Source organism: Oncorhynchus mykiss, chromosome 30, assembly GCF_057628025.1.
Source record: "Oncorhynchus mykiss isolate SJ-2025 chromosome 30, ASM5762802v1, whole genome shotgun sequence".
NCBI classification, from domain to species: Eukaryota; Metazoa; Chordata; class Actinopteri; order Salmoniformes; family Salmonidae; genus Oncorhynchus; species Oncorhynchus mykiss.
Genome location: NC_143051.1, coordinates 33,733,898 through 33,753,367, shown reverse-complemented (window position 1 = coordinate 33,753,367; position 19,470 = coordinate 33,733,898). Strand labels below are relative to the sequence as shown.

Genomic DNA, 19,470 nt, shown 5'->3' with positions numbered 1-19,470 from the left:
TAACACTGTGTTGACATGATAACCAATGACAACCATAAGGTGATGAATCTCTCACTGACAGGTAACATTAAAGTGCTAGACTAAACAGAGGGTTACACTTATTCGGGGCTTGAAGGAGCATTCAACTAACTTCCCCCCAAAAAATAAAACTTAGATTTGTGAATTTTGGATGGTCGTAAACATATCCCCTTGTATATAACAAAGTATCCTCCCCTTTTCCATAGGTCCTCCCCTTTTCCATCCCTGTCGACCAATCTCTCCTCTCTCTCACCTCTTTCTCCAGGGCTGACCCCTCCCACTGTGGCATATCTTATTTCCACTCCTGCCCCCGAATGTATTCCATTGGCCAGGGAGACATGTGTGGGCGGAGTGGAGGGCAGCGTGCGGACGCCGGTTGGCTGCTGGGTTAGCTGAGGGGAGGGGGTCTTGGGGTTGGCGCTGAAAGATGACAGGGTGGGCAGGATATACTGCACCTGGGTGAGGCCAGGGTTGGCACCGCCAGGGGGGGTGAGAGAACCGGCAGGAAGGAACTGGGGCTGCAGCAGGGGGAGGGGGAAAGGTAGGGTGCTGTGGGTGGAGCTTAAGAGAGGCTGAGGCGGGGCTATAAGCTGTATAGACTGGTTGGGGAAAGCACCTCCCAGCACTAGACTGGTGACCTGCAGCCCCCCCGGCCCCACACTCACGGGATTTGAAGAGGACGAGGACAAGTACCCACCCCCTGCTGTGAAAGGCCCGCCTCCTGCTCCCGGTCCTCCAATCAGAAGCATGGCTTTCTTTTCTCCAGACAGGGCACTGAGGGCAATGGAGCCTTCCATTGGCTTGCTGGCGATGGGGATGGGCATGCTGGTGATGGGGCATACCATGTTGGTCACCACGGTGGGGGCCATCCGGACTGCACCGAGCACCTGGGTGAGTCCATAACCCAGAGCAGGGGTCGAGGTGATGGGTGCCGATCCAGGGATGGAATTAGAAGGAACGTGCCCCCCTCCACCCCTTCCTCTTTTGGATTCTCCACTTCCCTCTTCTCCTCCCTCCATCCCTCGTTTTCTCTTCCTCTCAGAGCTCTCTCCGGCGCTCCCCCTTGTGTCCCCCTTGGTAGAGTCGGAGTGGGAGTCAGCGTGGGAGGTGTTGGTGGAGGAGGGGAGAGAGGAACGGACCACTGGCTGGAAGGCTTGCTGGAGGGGGAGAGATCAAAGAGAAATGTTAACTAAGGTTCCTCCTGAATTAACTCTCTTATTGCACCAATGTAGAATTTAAACTGGATCAGACTCACACCACCTTAGCATGGGTGAGAAGAAACAGTAGGAATCGAATCTACTAGATATCTGTTCAGAAGGACAATGCTACTTCATTTGGCAGCTCCATTACCCATGAAATCTAAATTGTACCTAGTTAATAGCACCTACAGTCCAAAAGGCTAAAGAGGCTATACGGCTAAACGTGTAGAGTACCTGTCCATCCGGCTCATCCTCGTCACTGTCAGTCACTCTCTCTTTACACTTGAGGTCTATGGATCCTTCTGGGCACGAGTCCTCTGGACATAAAGAGGAAGCAATAGGTCCAATCAGATGTGACAAGACAGTAATGAAACAATAGGGTGCGTGCCATTAAAATGGACGAATATGAGACAGACAACCAACATCCCAGCTAGGGGGAAATTAGTTATCTGTGAGATTATTCCTGTTGTAAAACATCTACAGACTACATGTGCAAGACATTGAGGAGCCATAGAACAGGCACAGTATTAAAACCGTAGAAAAATAATAGGGAATCTATTCTATTTCTATGAATGTGACAGTGGATGTCATAGAGATCCTATTAAATTACTAGAGGAGCTATGTCATTAACCCTCAAAGTTCCAGAAAGGGATGATAATGGCAGCCATTTTGGTCAGGGAGAAATCCAAACCAGTCTATTGGAATGAATGGCAGTAGAGGCATACATGTAGGTGATGAATTTCCTACATTTATTTTTTTAAATTCTAATTCCTAATTCTATGGTAGCCACACTAAGGGTGCATTTGTAAATTCACTCTAGCTATCTACTCCGATTTTAGAGCACTCTCGTCCTAGTGTGCCAGAGCACAGAATAACTGATGAACTTACGAATGCGCAACACCCGTTGAATATGAACGGTGTCAGTAAAAGTTGTAATTCAATTGTTGCAAGCAGCACAGTCACAGTCACCAACCCTCTAGAGTAAAATGGCCAGAGTGAGGTGTTCTCTCATTTGTGTCTGGAAGTAGCTAGCAAGCTAGCCAACTTTAGCCAGTTAGCTTGGGTGCTTGACTGCACTGAAAGTGTGAGCTCTGAAAGCTCCGAGAGCGAAACGCTCTGAATTTACAAACGCCCAGAGCACACTCTGGCACTCCAGAGCCAATTTACCAACACCCCCTAAATATGACTGTGACCTCACCCATGACATCATCGTCCCCCTCTTCCTCACAGATAACCATGCGCTCCTCGTCGCTGGTCACGTCCTCGCTGGCCCCACACTGTGCCAGGGAGAGAGTAGGGGGGTGGCTGTGGAACGAGCCGGTCTCTTCTAGGCACAACTGGGTGAGAAATGCAGAGCCAGAAGTTAGCTCCACGGCCCCATTGGCCGCCGTGCATCACCTGGGTGTGGGCGCCATACATTGGTAGTAAAAGTGGGTGAGTTCCCTTCTTACTATGCTAAGTGCTTTGAGATATACTGTAACGCAGTCTGTTAGTGTAGAACTACTGCTAAACAGAGAGAGAAGAAAGATGGGAAAAAAGATGAAGAAAAGACAAAACAAAAAGGATGAGCAGTGGAAAATGGCGCACAAAACAGGTCGAACAGAAGAAAACGGGATGCCACTAACTATATCAGTCCTGTACCTTCTCCACATCTCTGGCCCGCTCCCTCCTCTCCAGGCTGTGTACAGCACTATAGGAGAAGGCACGGGTGCGAGGGAGCTGGCCACTGTAGTCCCCCACATGATGCTCAGAACCCCCAGGCCAGCCTGGGCCTGCCGTACCCTTCAACTCCATGCCCTGAGACACTGACTCGGGCTCTATGGAGGAGGGGGAGAAGGAGTCTTAGTAAAACCACATACACATTAAACAAGGCTGCTTTTCCGGACACACATTAAACGTAGTGCTGGACTAAAAAACACTTTCAATGGAGATTCTCAATTGAGCTTGCCACTTCGTCCAGTGTCCGGGAAACAGGCCAATAGCGTACAATGCACGCAAGACATTTAAAAAGAGTAAACGCACTCATACCAGCACACAATCACACAATTACACACAACCAAGATGATTCAAAATAGCTTGTACAAGCACAGGGAAAAACAAACCCACCCACACGCACCCTCAGAGGAGTGGAGCACAGACACATACCAATAAGTAGGTAACACTTTTCATTACAGTCCTCTCTCACTACTATGTACATGTTCCTGTAAGTAAAGTGTAAGACCTTAAGATGATAAATAAACATACACAAATGCGCACACACCTATGGTGAAAAGACACACACACACACACACACTGACCTGCGCTCTCCGACATGCTCCTCTCGCGTGCCTCTTTGGCCCCCGGGGTCCCTCGGCCCTCAGAGATAGACTTCCTCCTGTCCTTGTTGCACCACTTCCAGTCTGGGTGGGCCCTGAAGTGAGCCTCCTTCACCTAGGAGGGAGGAATGGAGGGAGGGAGAATGGAGTCAGTCAAAAGGAGTCATAACATGAAAAGGATAGAAAGGAAGGACATAAAGAAAACCGAATATCCTATTCCCCGGTTCAGTCCTTGGGTGTATTGAAAGGCACAATAAACAACATAATCTTTTGATATTAACATAATCATTATTGCCTGGTCCCAGATCAGTTTGTGCTGTATGGTCTATGTACCAATGATGTGCATAAACCCTGGATTGCTGATGCTATGTATTGGCCATTGAGAGGCTTTGAAGCCACCGGTCGGCCATATTGGCACTCCCCCAGTAGGAGCAGTCCTCCATAGGAATGAATGGAATTATACACTTTCAAGAACAAAACTACATTTATTTAAGTATTTTTTGCTGTAGTGGGGACAGTAACATTAGAACTCTCTTTAAAAAAATTACAATTAAAAAAATAATTTCATTTTTTTATTTAGCTAACATAATATAATTTAAAAGTATGCATTAGGGTGTCTGTAATAGAATAAACATGCAAAAAATGAATGTAGACATTAATAAATGCATTTCTATAGCTTCCAAAATCTTTTTTTACACTGGAGGAGAAACCAAGATGACTGCGCAGTGGCTTCAATACAGCGCCCCCTGTCAGTCATAAAGGGTTTATATACAGTGCCTTGGAAAGTATTCAGACCCCTTGACTTTTTCCACATTTTGTTATGTTACAGCCTTATTCTAAAATTGATTAAATAAATAAAATTCCTCAGCAATAACCCATAATGGCAAAGCGAAAACAGGTTTATAGAAATGTTTGCAAACTTATAAAACATTTAAAACAGAAATACCTTATTAGAATTGATTAAATGTTTGCTATGAGACTCGAAATTTGAGCTCAGGTGCATCCTGTTTCCATTGATCATCCTTGATGTTTCTACAACTTGACTGGAGTCCATCTGTGGTAAATTCAATTGATTGGACATGATTTGGAAAGGCACACACCTGTCTATATAAGGTCCCACAGTTGACAGCGCATGTCAGAGGAAAAAACTAACCATGAGGGCGAAGGAATTGTCCGTAGAGATCCGAGACAGGATTGTGTTGAGGCACAGATCTGGAGAAGGGTACCAAAACATTTCAGAAGCATTGAAGGTCCCCAGGAACACAGTGGCTTCCATTAAGCACACAGCCAAGACAATGTAGGAGTGGCTTCAGGACAAGTCTCTGAATGTCCTTGAGTGGCCCAGCCAGAGACTGGACTTGAACCAGATCTAACATCTCTGGAGAGACCTGAAAATAGCTGTGCAGTGACACTCCCCATCCAACCTGACAGAGCTTGAGAGGATCTGCAGAGAGGAATGGGAGAAACTCCCCAAATACAGGTGTGCCAAGCTTGTAGCGTCATACCCAAGAAGACTCAAGGCTGTAATTGCTTCCAGAGGTGCTTCAACAAAGTACTGAGAAAAGGGTCTGAATATGTAAATGTTATATATCTGTTTTTATTTTTAATACAGTGCCTTGCGAAAGTATTCGGCCCCCTTGAACTTTGAGACCTTTTGCCACATTTCAGGCTTCAAACATAAAGATATAAAACTGTATTTTTTTGTGAAGAATCAACAACAAGTGGGACACAATCATGAAGTGGAACGACATTTATTGGATATTTCAAACTTTTTGAACAAATCAAAAACTGAAAAATTGGGCGTGCAAAATTATTCAGCCCCCTTAAGTTAATACTTTGTAGCGCCACCTTTTGCTGCGATTACAGCTGTAAGTCGCTTGGGGTATGTGTCTATCAGTTTTGCACATCGAGAGACTGACATTTTTTCCCATTCCTCCTTGCAAAACAGCTCGAGCTCAGTGAGGTTGGTTGGAGAGCATTTGTGAACAGCAGTTTTCAGTTCTTTCCACAGATTCTCGATTGGATTCAGGTCTGGACTTTGACTTGGCCATTCTAACACCTGCATATGTTTATTTTTGAACCATTCCATTGTAGATTTTGCTTTATGTTTTGGATCATTGTCTTGTTGGAAGACAAATCTCCGTCCCAGTCTCAGGTCTTTTGCAGACTCCATCAGGTTTTCTTCCAGAATGGTCCTGTATTTGGCTCCATCCATCTTCCCATCAATTTTAACCATCTTCCCTGTCCCTGCTGAAGAAAAGCAGGCCCAAACCATGAGGCTGCCACCACCATGTTTGACAGTGGGGATGGTGTGTTCAGCTGTGTTGCTTTTACGCCAAACATAACGTTTTGCATCGTTGCCAAAAAGTTCAATTTTGGTTTCATCTGACCAGAGCACCTTCTTCCACATGTTTGGTGTGTCTCCCAGGTGGCTTGTGGCAAACTTTAAATGACACTTTTTGTGGATATCTTTAAGAAATGGCTTTCTTCTTGCCACTCTTCCATAAAGGCCAGATTTGTGCAATATAAGGCTGATTGTTGTCCTATGGACAGAGTCTCCCACCTCAGCTGTAGATCTCTGCAGTTCATCCAGAGTGATCATGGGCCTCTTGGCTGCATCTCTGATCAGTCTTCTCCTTGTATGAGCTGAAAGTTTAGAGGGACGGCCAAGTCTTGGTAGATTTGCAGTGGTCTGATACTCCTTCCATTTCAATATTATCGCTTGCACAGTGCTCCTTGGGATGTTTAAAGCTTGGGAAATCTTTTTGTATCCAAATCCGGCTTTAAACTTCTTCACAACAGTATCTCGGACCTGCCTGGTGTGTTCCTTGTTCTTCATGATGCTCTCTGCGCTTTTGACGGACCTCTGAGACTATCACAGTGCAGGTGCATTTATACGGAGACTTGATTACACACAGGTGGATTGTATTTATCATCATTAGTCATTTAGGTCAACATTGGATCATTCAGAGATCCTCACTGAACTTCTGGAGCGAGTTTGCTGCACTGAAAGTAAAGGGGCTGAATAATTTTGCACGCCCAATTTTTCAGTTTTTGATTTGTTCAAAAAGTTTGAAATATCCAATAAATGTCGTTCCACTTCATGATTGTGTCCCACTTGTTATTGATTCTTCACAAAAAAATACATTTTTATATCTTTATGTTTGAAGCCTGAAATGTGGCAAAAGGTCGCAAAGTTCAAGGGGGCCGAATACTTTCGCAAGGCACTGTACATTTGTAAAAAATTCTAAAAACCTGATTTTGCTTCGTCATTATGGGGTATTGTGTGTAGATTGATGAGGATTTTTTTTTTTTTAGAATAAGGCTGTAACGTAACAAAATGTGGAAAAAGTCAAGGGGTCTGAATACTTTCTGAATGCACTGTACATCATTGGTATGTACCTGGAAGGCGAGGTCGTGGTACTTCTGCTTCTCTTGTGGCCCCAGGGCGTACCACCACTCTCCCAGGATCTTGCTGACCGTGCGGTTGTCCTGGTTGGGGTGCCTCTGGTGCACCAGCGCCCGGTGACGCTTGCTAAAGATCATGAACGCGTTCATTGGCCGCCGAATGTGGTCCTTTTCCCTCTAAGACAGAGAGAGAGAGAGAGAGAGAGAGAGACAGAGAGAGAGAGCGAGAGAGAGAGAGACAGAGAGAGAGAGCGAGAGAGAGAGAGCGAGAGAAATAATAATAAGGAAGGATCAGTAACCATACCAGCAGCCTCATCCTTGATCAGTGTTTGCGATAATTGTTTGCATCGCAATAATCGTTTGCAGGATGACTAACAAATTAATTGCATTGCTTTTGTAATATCTAGAGAGAGAGGTAAGAGGGTACATGGAAGCAATGAGCCGCAAGGAGTAGTTAGAATTTGACCCTAACCACTGATACAGGGTCAAATATTCTTTATCCCCCTAATGGTAAGATTGACATTGGGGGTCATGTAATCTGATCCTTGATCTGTAGATAACGGCACACAGAGAGGGGGACACATACTGTATGTGAGTGGGATATTGGACTGAGAGACAGAGCTAATAAAATAAAAGCCAGAGACAGTCAAGCAGAGAGCTCACCTTTCTGTCTCCATCTTTTGGAAGAGAACTGAGGGACTGAGTCCGCCTCTTCATAGTGCCTGTAGACGGGGCAGGATCATTTGCTACACCCGGAAAGAACCTGCCAATCAGAAACTCAATGTGAATATGGTCTGCCAATAAGAAACTCAATGTGAATATGGCCTGCCAATCAGAAACTCAATGTGAATATGGCCTGTCAATCAGAAACAAATGTGAATATGGCCTGCCAATCAGAAACTTGATGTGAATATGGCCTGCCAATCAGAAATGTAATGTGAATATGGCCTGCCAATCAGAAACCTAATGTGAATATGGCCTGACAATCAGAAACTTAATGTGAATATGGCCTGCCAATCAGAAACCTAATGTGAATATGGCCTGCCAATCAGAAACTTAATGTGAATATGGCCTGCCAATCAGAAACTTAATGTGAATATGGCCTGCCAATCAGAAACTCAATGTGAATATGGCCTGTCAATCAGAAACAAATGTGAATATGGCCTGCCAATCAGAAACTTGATGTGAATATGGCCTGCCAATCAGAAACTTAATGTGAATATGGCCTGCCAATCAGAAACGTAATGTGAATATGGCCTGCCAATCAGAAACGTAATGTGAATATGGCCTGACAATCAGAAACCTAATGTGAATATGGCCTGCCAATCAGAAACTTAATGTGAATATGGCCTGACAATCAGAAACGTAATGTGAATATGGCCTGCCAATCAGAAACTTAATGTGAATATGGCCTGCCAATCAGAAACTTAATGTGAATATGGCCTGCCAATCAGAAACTTAATGTGAATATGGCCTGCCAATCAGAAACTTAATGTGAATATGGCCTGCCAATCAGAAACGTAATGTGAATATGGCCTGCCAATCAGAAACTTAATGTGAATATGGCCTGCCAATCAGAAACTTAATGTGAATATGGCCTGCCAATCAGAAAAACATAATAATGTGTAGGAGAACCAAAAAAAAGGGCAGATTTTCTAATATTTTTCAATTCTGTGCTAATAGCTATTTCTTCAAGAGAATATGCCCTTAGTAACATACCACGATTAAGAATTGTTAAATTAAACAGCCACCACTAACATTGAGTGGCTGTTGCCAACATACTGACTCAACTCCAGCCACTTTAATAATGGAAATTGATGTAAAAAAAATGATCACTAGCCACTTTAAACAATGCCACGTAATATAATGTTTACATACCCTACATTACTCATCGCATATGTATATGTATATACTGTACTCTATATCATCTACTGCATCTTTATGTAATACATGTATCACTAGCCCCTTTAAACTATGCCACTTTGTTTACATACCCTACATTACTCATCTCATATGTATATACTGTACTCGATACCATCTACTGCATCTTGCCTATGCCGTTCTGTACCATCACTCATTCATATATCTTTATGTACATATTCTTTATCCCTTTACACTTGTGTGTATAAGGTAGTAGTTTTGGAATTGTTAGGTTAGATTACTCGTTGGTTATTACTGCATTGTCAGAACTAGAAGCACAAGCATTTCGCTATACTCGCATTTACGTCTGTTAACCATGTGTATGTGACAAATACAATTTGATTTGATTTGAATTGTTGAGTGGGGCAAAAAGCTTTATCCTTCTTCATCACTTCATTTCTAAGCCCATTTGGGAGTTTAAAGTGGTACATTCTACTGTATCCAAACACAGCTATAACATTTGCTCTATGTAGGTCTCTCCATCAAACTAAATGTATTCAACAATCAATGAAGCTAGAGCAATTGAAAGAGAACCGGTCTTTCCTGGTTCCTAAGGCAACGCAAGCCTTTGTGAAAGACTATTCTAGAAAGCCCTAGGGGGGCTTTCAAATATTACAGACAACATTATTTCCTTTTACATCCCACTTGTAGTGTGTCACCTGCAATACAACAGATGACACACTTTCGAACGACCATTAAACAACCTAGAAAAAACGTACGGGTCATCTGCATCGCTCTCCGTCTCGCTGTCGGCTCCGCCCCTTTCTGCTCTTTCAGCTTGGGGGTTGTTGTCATTGGAGGAGGGCGGTGGGCGGGATGGAGACCCTGATCCTGCATCTGGTGGGCCCATCCGTCCGTCACTCACTAGGGCCACCCCACAACGAGGCTCTGACCAAGAGAGAGGGGAGTTAGTTGGTGGATCCTGGTTGGTTTTCATCCCTCATCTATGACTGGTTGGTAATTATCACTCTGCTCTGTGTCGTGGCACCTACCTTCCGCACCATGCATTATTCCCAGAAAACACATAGCTAGCTCCATGTTGATTATCCCTTACATTAAGTAGATAAAATGGTTTCAGAGAGAAATTAGGATTCTTGGACTCGATAATAAACTCAATGTAATCCATGTAATTAAATCTCAATGTAATTTCAAAAAACAGGCAGGTCACCAACATAAAAGTTGTGTATTTGTACTGTGAGTTATTTATTTTAGTTCAGTTATTCAACAGTTATTTATTTATGAAGTGATGCAGCAAATAGTGAAAGATGCAATGCGGTATACTGTACACTTTTCCCCATAAATATCATTACAATATAAGTAAGTACAACACATATGAGTTGTGTATGCAACCTGGTCAGAATAGGCCTATTTATTTCAACACATAAGTGTTGATCAAATCCTCACCGTTGCTCTGATTGACAAGCTGTTGGCCATCAGTGGGCTGGGCAGCCGCACTCGATTGGCTGGGCTCCAGGAAAGGGACCAATGAATGCCAAGGAAACACTGGCACTGACCGGGGCTCCACATTGGTCCATACTGTGGGAGGAAAAGGCGGATTCGGAAGGAAAATATTATGAATAGTTGGTGATTTAAAAAAAAAAAATCTCAAATAGTGAGAGTTAACTGCAGTGGTTCCCAAATTGTCTTTGTGCCATGACGGCGTGTCCACACTGAATTCCCCGCCATTTGAATTCTCTTGTGACCCTTGAGAAAAACAAAATATTTCCTGTTAGAGCCCAGTCTTTAGTCATGTCCATCTCAGCCCCATTGGGAAGTGACCCACCATGTCGGAATCCACACTGGTTAACAGTCATGCAGTCAAATGGAATACTAATATACAGGGTCTTATTTGAAAAGGAACATAGGTCTTGATTAGTATAAAATATGCTTCAATTGATTAAGATATTTCTCCAAGTACATAGAGAACAAATTATATTTTACAATGACAACCTAGTTGGTCAAGAACAACATATACTGTACTTACAGTATATGGGGTTTCACACATTGCAACTTCTTTTACGATTTTTAAGTCACATTGAGATTGTTCCCCTGACATTTTCAAGTGACCCCAGAGTGTCCACATCACTAAGGATCTATCATGGTCCACACAGACCAACACAGTCCTGAATAGGGCACGACAAGGCCTCTTCCCCCTCAGGAGGCTGAAAAGATTTGGAATGGGCCTTCAGATCCTCAAAAAGTTCTACAGCTGCACCATTGAGAGCATCTTGACTGGTTGCATCACCGCTTGGTATGGCAACTGCTTGGCATCCGACCACAGTACATCACTGAGGCCGAGCTCCCTGCCATCAAGGACCTCTATACCAGGCGGTGTCAGAGGAAGGCCCTGAAAATGATCAAAGACTCCAGCCACCCAAGTCGTAGACTGTTCTCTCTGCTACTGCATGGCAAGCGGTACCAATGCTGGAACCAACAGGACCCCGAAGAGCTTCTACCCCCAAGCCATAAGGCTGCTAAATACAGTAGTTGGTTAAAAAGTTAACCAAATAGCTACCTGGACTCTCTGCATTGACATACTTTTTTGGACAAACTTTTCTGACTCATCACATATGCTGTTGCTGCTATTATTATCGGTCACTTTATTCCTAGTTCTATGTACATACAGTATCTACCTCAATTACCTCGTACCCCTACACATCGACTAGGTACTGGTATCTAGTTAAATGTCTACAAAGCACAGACATCTCTGGGTTGCTCCTCTTTTCAGTTGGCTGCAGCTAGCGACTGGAACGAGCTGCAACAAACACTCAAACAGGACAGTTTTATCTCCATCTCTTCATTCAATGGCTCAGTCATGGACACGCTTACTGACAGTAGTGGCTGATTTGCGTGATGTGTTGTTGTCTCTATCTTCTTGCCCTTTGTGCTGTTGTCTGTGCCCAATAATGTTTGTAACATGTTTTGTGCTGCTACCATGTTGTGTTGCTACCATGTTGTTGTTATGTTGTGTTGCTACCATGTTGTTGTTATGTTGTGTTGCTACCCTGCTATGTTGTCATGTGTAGCTGCTTTGCTATGTTGTCGTCTCAGGTAGGCCGTCATTGTAAATAAGAATTTGTTCTTAACTGAGTTGCCTAGTTAAATAAAGGTTCAATAAAAAATTGAAAAAACCCTGTGTATAAAGCCAAGTTATCGTTTGCTCCTTGAGTATTTATTACTACTCATTACTACGTGTTTTACTTTTCTATTATTTCTCTATTGTCTTTCTCTCTGCATTGTTGGGAAGGACCCGTAAGTAAACATTTCACTGTTAAAGTCCACACCTGTTGTTTACGAAGCACGTGACAAATAACATTCCATTTGACTCGATGTCGGTCAGGTGAGAATACTGTACACGAGGAAGGATGAATGAGTTGTGTTTACAAGAGAGAGGGGTTTCTTCTCAGAAGTGTTTGAAGTGGTTAACTTGCAAGCCCTCCTCAGATAATCTCATGACACGCGGGAGGGTCACGGGGGGGGGGGGGGGAGCATGTCATTTCATACACACACGTTGAGACTACTGGTCTAGACGGGCTAGCTCTGAACTCTGGGGTCTGTTCAATGAGAGTGTATTACATTGAAAATACTAACTGGTGTCTACGGGGTTTTAGATTCTAGACGAAAGTTAGGAGCGGAAGCATAGGGGCGAATCCTAATTTCCATTTAATCTACATGTTCACTTAATCTCCCATTGACTTCAATGGGACTAAGTGAACATTTGAAGTGGAAGTTAGGATTCGCCCCCATAGAGAATAACTGATAGAAAAGCAGAGAGAAGCACGATCCAACAAGCAGAGAGAGTTCTAAGTTTAACTGCACTAATTCCATAGAGAGACAAAGTATCCATGACAACACTGCAATATGATTACTTCTTTCAGTTCAGTGGGATAAAAAGAAACACTGGACTTGCCCTTGGTGCTTTACCCGAGGTTGTGTGTTGTCTGCTATATTGAGCGCTGTGTGTGTGTGACTGTGTGTGTGTGTGTGTGTGTGTGTGTGCGTGTGTGTGTGTGTGTGTGTGACTGTGTGTGTGTGAGACTGGGTGACTGTGTGTGTGTGTGCATTTGTCAGCAGCCTTGCATGTCTAGACACGTTCCTTTTAAGAGTTTAACTGAAACTGAAGCTCGCAGACCAACACCCTGTATCACCCACTCGTTGACATCCCCCCCTCCCACCCCACCCTACACCAAACCACACACCACACACATTCTGAAAGACATAACAGGCCAACATTATATTTAGCTGCCTACTACGTAATGCCTGACAGAGCATTCTTGCGGCCATGTTGCAAAAGTACAAATGTACATTTCTTGTCACTGAAGTCACTCATTTTCACACATTGGTAACTGCCAAAATAAAGGAAACACTTGAGTGAATGAGAGTTCTTGGCGGCTCTGTTACGATGTGGGGGTGCATTTTCCTGGCATGGTTTAGATCCACACAACCCCGTAGACGGCAAGGTAAACGCCAGTAATTACACAGCCATTCTGAGTGGTCACATTCAACCTGTGGTGAATTGTTTCTACCATCCCTCCAATAATAACTCTCCCCATTTCCCTTATCACTGATGTATGTTACTATGATGTCTATATACCCCTAACCCCTATACACCTCTATATACTAACCCCTATACACCTCTATATACTAACCCCTATACACCTCTATATACTAACCCCTATACACCTCTATATACTAACCCCTATACACTAACCTCTATACACCTCTATATACTAACCCCTATACACCTCTATATACTAACCTCTATACACCTCTATATACTAACCCCTATACACCTCTATATACTAACCCCTATACACCTCTATATACTAACCCCTATACACCTCTATATACTAACCCCTATACACCTCTATATACTAACCCCTATACACCTTTATATACTAACCCCTATACACCTCTATATACTAACCCCTATACACCTCTATATACTAACCTCTATACACCTCTATATACTAACCCCTATACACCTCTATATACTAACCCCTATACACCTCTATATACTAACCCCTATACACCTTTATATACTAACCCCTATACACCTCTATATACTAACCCCTATACACCTCTATATACTAACCCCTATACACCTCTATATACTAACCCCTATACACCTCTATATACTAACCCCTATACACCTCTATATACTAACCCCTATACACCTTTATATACTAACCCCTATACACCTCTATATACTAACCCCTATACACCTCTATATACTAACCTCTATACACCTCTATATACTAACCCCTATACACCTCTATATACTAACCCCTATACACCTCTATATACTAACCCCTATACACCTCTATATACTAACCCCTATACACCTCTATATACTAACCCCTATACACCTTTATATACTAACCCCTATACACCTCTATATACTAATAAATCGGTATCAGCGTTGAAAAATCATAATCGGTCGACCTCTAATACTAACACCTATATACTAAATCCTATACTTAAGCAATAAGGCACGAGGGGGTGTGGTATATGGCTAATATACCGCGGATAAGGGCTGTTCTTTCGCACAACGAAAGTGCCTGGATGCAGCCATTAGCCGTGGTATATTGGCCATATACCACATATAAACTGGTTACCAACGTAATCAGAGCAGTAGAAATAAATATTTTGTCATACCTGTGGTATATGGTCTGATATACCACGCCTGTCAGCCAATCAGCATTCAGGGCACGAACCACCCAGTTTATAAACCCCTTTATATTAACTCCTATATACCCTTATAATGATTGTGGTGTTACCTGTCCCGGGCCGTCCCATGATGATGTCCTTGCGGGGTGCAGGTTGAGGGGACTCGGCTGGTAGGATGAGGGGCAGCAGGGCAGTGGGCGAGGGGTGGCAGGCTACCGGCTGGGGCAGTGTCCCTCCAATGGCGTCCTGATGCCCTCCAGACTTCCTCTCCCACTCCCTACCGCCTGATCCAGAGCTAGAGAGGGCGGAGCCAGTAGAGGACATTGAGGCGGAGCCACCACTGGGGGCTGGGCTGGAGTGGACAGGGCGTCCCGTGACGGCTGGGGTCAGGGACTGGGAGGAGGTTACAAGGACCAGGGTGGAGGCGGGGTTTCGCATGAGGACCGCTCCATTGGTGACGGCGCCGTTGATGGGCACGGGTGCTTGGAGGCCGGTGGCAAGATGCAGGGGCTGGCTGTGGTCTCTTGAGGAGCAGCCCCCTCCTCCCCTCCTCCCTAAGGGTCCCTCGGTAAACTTGGCCAGGGGGACGTCGGGGTTCCTCACGATGACGGGGGAGTCTCGCAGGGGCACGATGCGGCGGGGGCTGGGGTCCTGGGGCAGTGGGGAGGGAGGGGTGGGGGACACCAGCATGGGCGGAGGGGTGGAGGCGGCGGAGGATGGGGGGCGGCTAGTGGCGCTCCGGGGCCGGGGGAAGGAGAGCGAGGAGGGGGTGGTGGGCTGGCTCTGAGGGGAGAGCACCCTGAAGGCGGCTGGCCGGAGCCCTATAGTCTCCCCTAGTTGCTGGTCGGGGAGGGGCAGTGGCGGAGGAAGGGCATCCAGTTTCCGCTTGCTGGGGCTCATGGGCACGGTGAAGGTGAGGTTGGTCTGGAAGGTGGGTACGATGCCCGACAGGTGGTGCTCGCGCTCCGAGCCCGGCGTGCTCATCTTAGTCCCGCTCAGATGGCGGTGGCGGCGAGGGGTGAGAGAAGGCGGGGCCGTGATGGGGCTGAAGGTGGCTGGGCGGAAGCTGAGGAGCGGGGATGGCGAGGGCGACGGCGTGGGCGAGAAGGGCGATTGGTTGGAGATCGGAGAGAATGAGGGCGTGCCCGAGCGGGAGCTGCCCAGAGACACCAGCATGGTGGCCGCCTCGCACTCATCAAAGTCGAAGTGTGATAGGTCCTGGGGCAGGAACGAGGGCAGGACCATGCGGGGGCGTGAATCCCCTCCCCTACTGCTCGCTTCGCTGCTGTCTCGCGACGTGTTGTCCCAGTCGAACTCCGAACTGGTCCGGCCGCCGCCCAGCCTCAGGTCTGACGGGGTTAGGGTGCCCGTACTGCTGGCCCCGCCACGGTCTCTGCCCCCTCCGCTGGCCTCCATCTCTTTAGTTCTCATGGAGAGATGACGCGAGCAGTAGCCTCTTCTCTGGGACTCCTTAGAGCAGCCCTCTCTGGAGCACAGCCTCCTCCACTGCTTGCCGTTGAACTTCTTGCGGATGCCCGTGGGGGTACACACCACGTCGCCCTTCTTGTACTTCTGCTGGGCCACCGTGAGAGGGGTGCGGGAGCGCGACGAGGACGCCGAACCCGAGCCTCCACCCCCTCCAGATGCACCGTGGGAGTTGGTGTTTGACGAGGGTGGCTTTTCCAGGGAGCCGCGGGAGGACGAGGGGGGCAGAGGGAGCTGAGGGGTGGCGATGACGGCCGCCCCCGCTGACAGGGCTCCCGACTCCAGGCCCATTAGCACTGTGGGGGAGGCAGGGGGGTGGGGGTTGAGGGCCAAGTGGGGGCCCACCAGCGGGGTGCCTCCGAGGCCCCGGACCACGGACAGGTGGGGGCTGAGGTAGCCCGGGGGCGGCTTGGAGAGTATGTGCCTGTGTTGGGACACCGCCAGGGCCTTGGCCGCACCTCCCGCCGCCCCCATGGGCACCATGCTGAAGTGGGACACCTCTATGTCCTCCTCTGGGGTCAGGGGCATGAAGTGGTGATGCTGCTTGGCCCTCTCTCGGTTATCTCTCTCTTGTTTCCTCTGGAGCTCCCGCTCTCTCTCCACCAGGTCCTTCTCTCGCTCCCAGTCTCTTCCGGGCACCAGACTCAGCACCGAGGCAGGGGTGACGGGGGAGCTGACAGTGGAGGAAGACGAGGAGGCGGGGGCCGTTCCAGGGTATGAAAGCCTCCCCAACACAGACCCAGCCACAGCTGCGCTGAGCCCCATCCCATGGCTGGGGAAACACAGCTCTGGCTCCACTTCTATTTCGTCCCTGTCCTCTCTCTCTCTCTCCCTCTCTCTCCCCCTCTCGGCGGCAGCATCGCAGTCCTCTCGCCCCCCTCCGGAGGGTCCCAGGTCCAGGTCCCAGGGGGGCACCAGCAGGCGGAGGCTCTGACGGGACACCCACACAGCGGTCGGAGTGCCCACCCTGCCATCCCCCTCCTCATCCCCTGGGGGCGCTCTGTCCTCTAACAACACTCTATAGGGGTAGGACACAGCCGGGTGGGAGTCCACCTGGGTGACCAGGCCCTCTCGGTACCACTGGCGCTGGGCCTCTGTGGTGCCGCCGTCCTCGTTGCCTCCGAAGGGCACGCACACAGGGGTGCCGATGGGCACGGCCTGGGAGCCGGGCGGCGGGGCGTCCATGATGATGTCCACGGGCCCCTGGGGGCCCTCGCGAAACGGGTAGCGGTACAGCTCCTTCTCGCCGTTCAGCTGCACCTCCAGGCTGCCGTGCTCGCCACTCACCCGCCGCACCACACCCGCTCGGAACACCGAGTCCATGCTCTCCCTCCCCACTCCCCTTCCGTTCTCCTCTTCCCACTTTCCAGTTCTCCTCCTAGCCTGCCTGGCTAGCACCCGCTGGTTCTTTAGACCTTTTGCCAGGGCGTCGGCTAGCGCGTCCGACAGGCTCTGTGGGGTCGGAGTGCGTGGGGTGCTACGTTGCACCAGGTCCAGTGTGTGTGCTTCGGTGTTGGGGTTGGTGTGGGGAAAGTTGGGGCGGCGTAGATCGCTCACGTCAGGGTCGTGTTCGCTGGCTGTGTCTGTAGAGGAGCAGCGGACAGGGCTGGGGGAGATTTCTCTGCCTCCCTCTGGGCCTCTCCTGTCTCTGTCCCCTGTGGGAGGGGGTCCAGGTGTGTTATCCCTGTCCTGTGGTGGAGCTATAGTGGTAATGTAGTCCTCCACTGGTCTCCTGGTCTGACTGTTGATGTCAGTAAGCAAACCGCCCTCACTCGCCGTCGACCCGGGCCCCGAAGATAAGCCCGACGACTGACTACCGGTGTTACTACCACAGTGAGCACTACTGCTGTTCAGTGGGGGCGTGCCGGGGTTGCCATGGTATCCGTGGTTGCTGGCGGCAGCAGCTGCAGCAGCACAGTGCTCAGAGGTGTACTTCTTCTTGGGGACGCGGGCCTTGAAGGTGGCTGTCTTGCGGTTGGACGAGGGGTTGGGGCTGTTGGCAGCACTGGCGGCGCTGCTGCTGCTGTCTGTGCTGTGGGCGCTCAGCGACTTGACACTCCCCGGGCGGGAGTCCTCTGACTTCCCAGGGAGGGACCCTGCTGCTGCGGCCACTGTCTCTGGGAGCTGGGGCCCCTCTCTGTGGACCTCCCTCTCTGGCGTGGCCCTAGCCGTAAGTGTCATCGACTCTTCCTGAGAAGACTCTGAGTGAGATGAGGTTTGGGGTGGGGTCTGACTTTTAGGGGATTGGTCTCTGTTCTCGTCCGAGTCTCTTTTCTCCCCACTGTCCACCGCTCCCCGTCTCTTCCCACCTTTGGCCCGGGTCGACGGGGGCGAGCGCCTTCCTTGCTTTTTAATTGGCTTCATCTCTGCATTGGCGTTTGCTTTACGATTTACAGTGGCTTACTTTTCCAGAGACCAGATTCTCAGTTCCTCTCGCCTCCCTCTATTTCCCTGCTCTTCCAGCCCCTCTTGCTCTCCTCCCTCTATTTCCCTGCTCTTCCAGCCCCTCTTGCTCTCCTCCCTCTATTTCCCTGCTCTTCCAGCCCCTCTTGCTCGCCTCCCTCTATTCCCTGCTCTTCCAGCCCCTCTTGCTCTCCTCCCTCTATTTCCCTGCTCTTCCAGCCCCTCTTGCTCTCCTCCCTCTATTTCCCTGCTCTTCCAGCCCCTCTTGCTCTCCTCCCTCTATTTCCCTGCTCTTCCAGCCCCTCTTGCTCGCCTCCCTCTATTCCCTGCTCTTCCAGCCCCTCTTGCTCTCCTCCCTCTATTTCCCTGCTCTTCCAGACCCTCTTGCTCGCCTCCCTCTATTCCCTGCTCTTCCAGCCCCTCTTGCTCTCCTCCCTCTATTTCCCTGCTCTTCCAGCTCCTCTCTTTCTCATCCCGCCCTTTCCTCTTTCTGTCTCCAGCTCTTTCCACCTTATTCCAGATCCTGAAACACAGCAGAACATAAAGAGGACTGGATTATTCATGTGATAAATGCATTGTGACATTATAAAAAGCCCATTCACCAGACAATGGCTGAGGTGGGGTGAAGTTGTTGTCAAAGTAAAAAGGACCATTTTTGAAAAAGAATTTCAAATATAGGCCTAGTCCATAAAACCATGTATTTTTTGTCCTTGGTAATACATTCATTATTGAATGATATATCACCCAACACAATAAGTAATGGGTATTACTATTTTATTACAAACATTAGGAACACCTGCTAGTTCCATGACATAGACTGACCAGGTGAATCCAGGTGAAAGCTATGATCCCTTATTGGTCACTTGTTAAATCCACTTCAATCAGATCTCCTGAGTGGCGCAGCGGTCTAAGGCACTGCATCTCAGTGCTAGAGGCATCACTACAGACCCTGGTTAGATCCCGGGCTGTATCACAACCGGTCGTGATTGGGAGTCCCATAGAGCGGCGCACAATTGGCCCAGCGTTGTCCGGGTTAGGGGAGGGTTTGATCT

At 47.9% G+C, this 19,470-nt stretch overlaps 1 protein-coding gene across 2 annotated transcripts in view; it reads right to left on the bottom strand.

Annotated features, from left to right (window-relative positions):
* The window catches only part of LOC110488369 (protein capicua homolog), a 35,320-nt gene that overhangs the window by 12,553 nt on the left and 3,297 nt on the right, over positions 1–19,470 (bottom strand). Inside the window, exons 2-11 of one of the 2 annotated variants that reach the window (XM_036970686.2) lie at positions 14,641–18,941; positions 10,265–10,396; positions 9,580–9,748; positions 7,604–7,703; positions 6,935–7,117; positions 3,515–3,647; positions 2,859–3,034; positions 2,416–2,554; positions 1,452–1,534; positions 272–1,175 (exon numbers count right to left, since the gene is read on the bottom strand). In XM_036970686.2, coding sequence (XP_036826581.1) covers positions 272–1,175; positions 1,452–1,534; positions 2,416–2,554; positions 2,859–3,034; positions 3,515–3,647; positions 6,935–7,117; positions 7,604–7,703; positions 9,580–9,748; positions 10,265–10,396; positions 14,641–18,379 — 5,758 coding nt within the window. In that variant the 5' untranslated portion in view covers positions 18,380–18,941. The remainder of the gene's footprint in view (positions 1–271; positions 1,176–1,451; positions 1,535–2,415; positions 2,555–2,858; positions 3,035–3,514; positions 3,648–6,934; positions 7,118–7,603; positions 7,704–9,579; positions 9,749–10,264; positions 10,397–14,640; positions 18,942–19,470) is intronic. The other variant, XM_036970687.2, reaches the window with a different exon arrangement.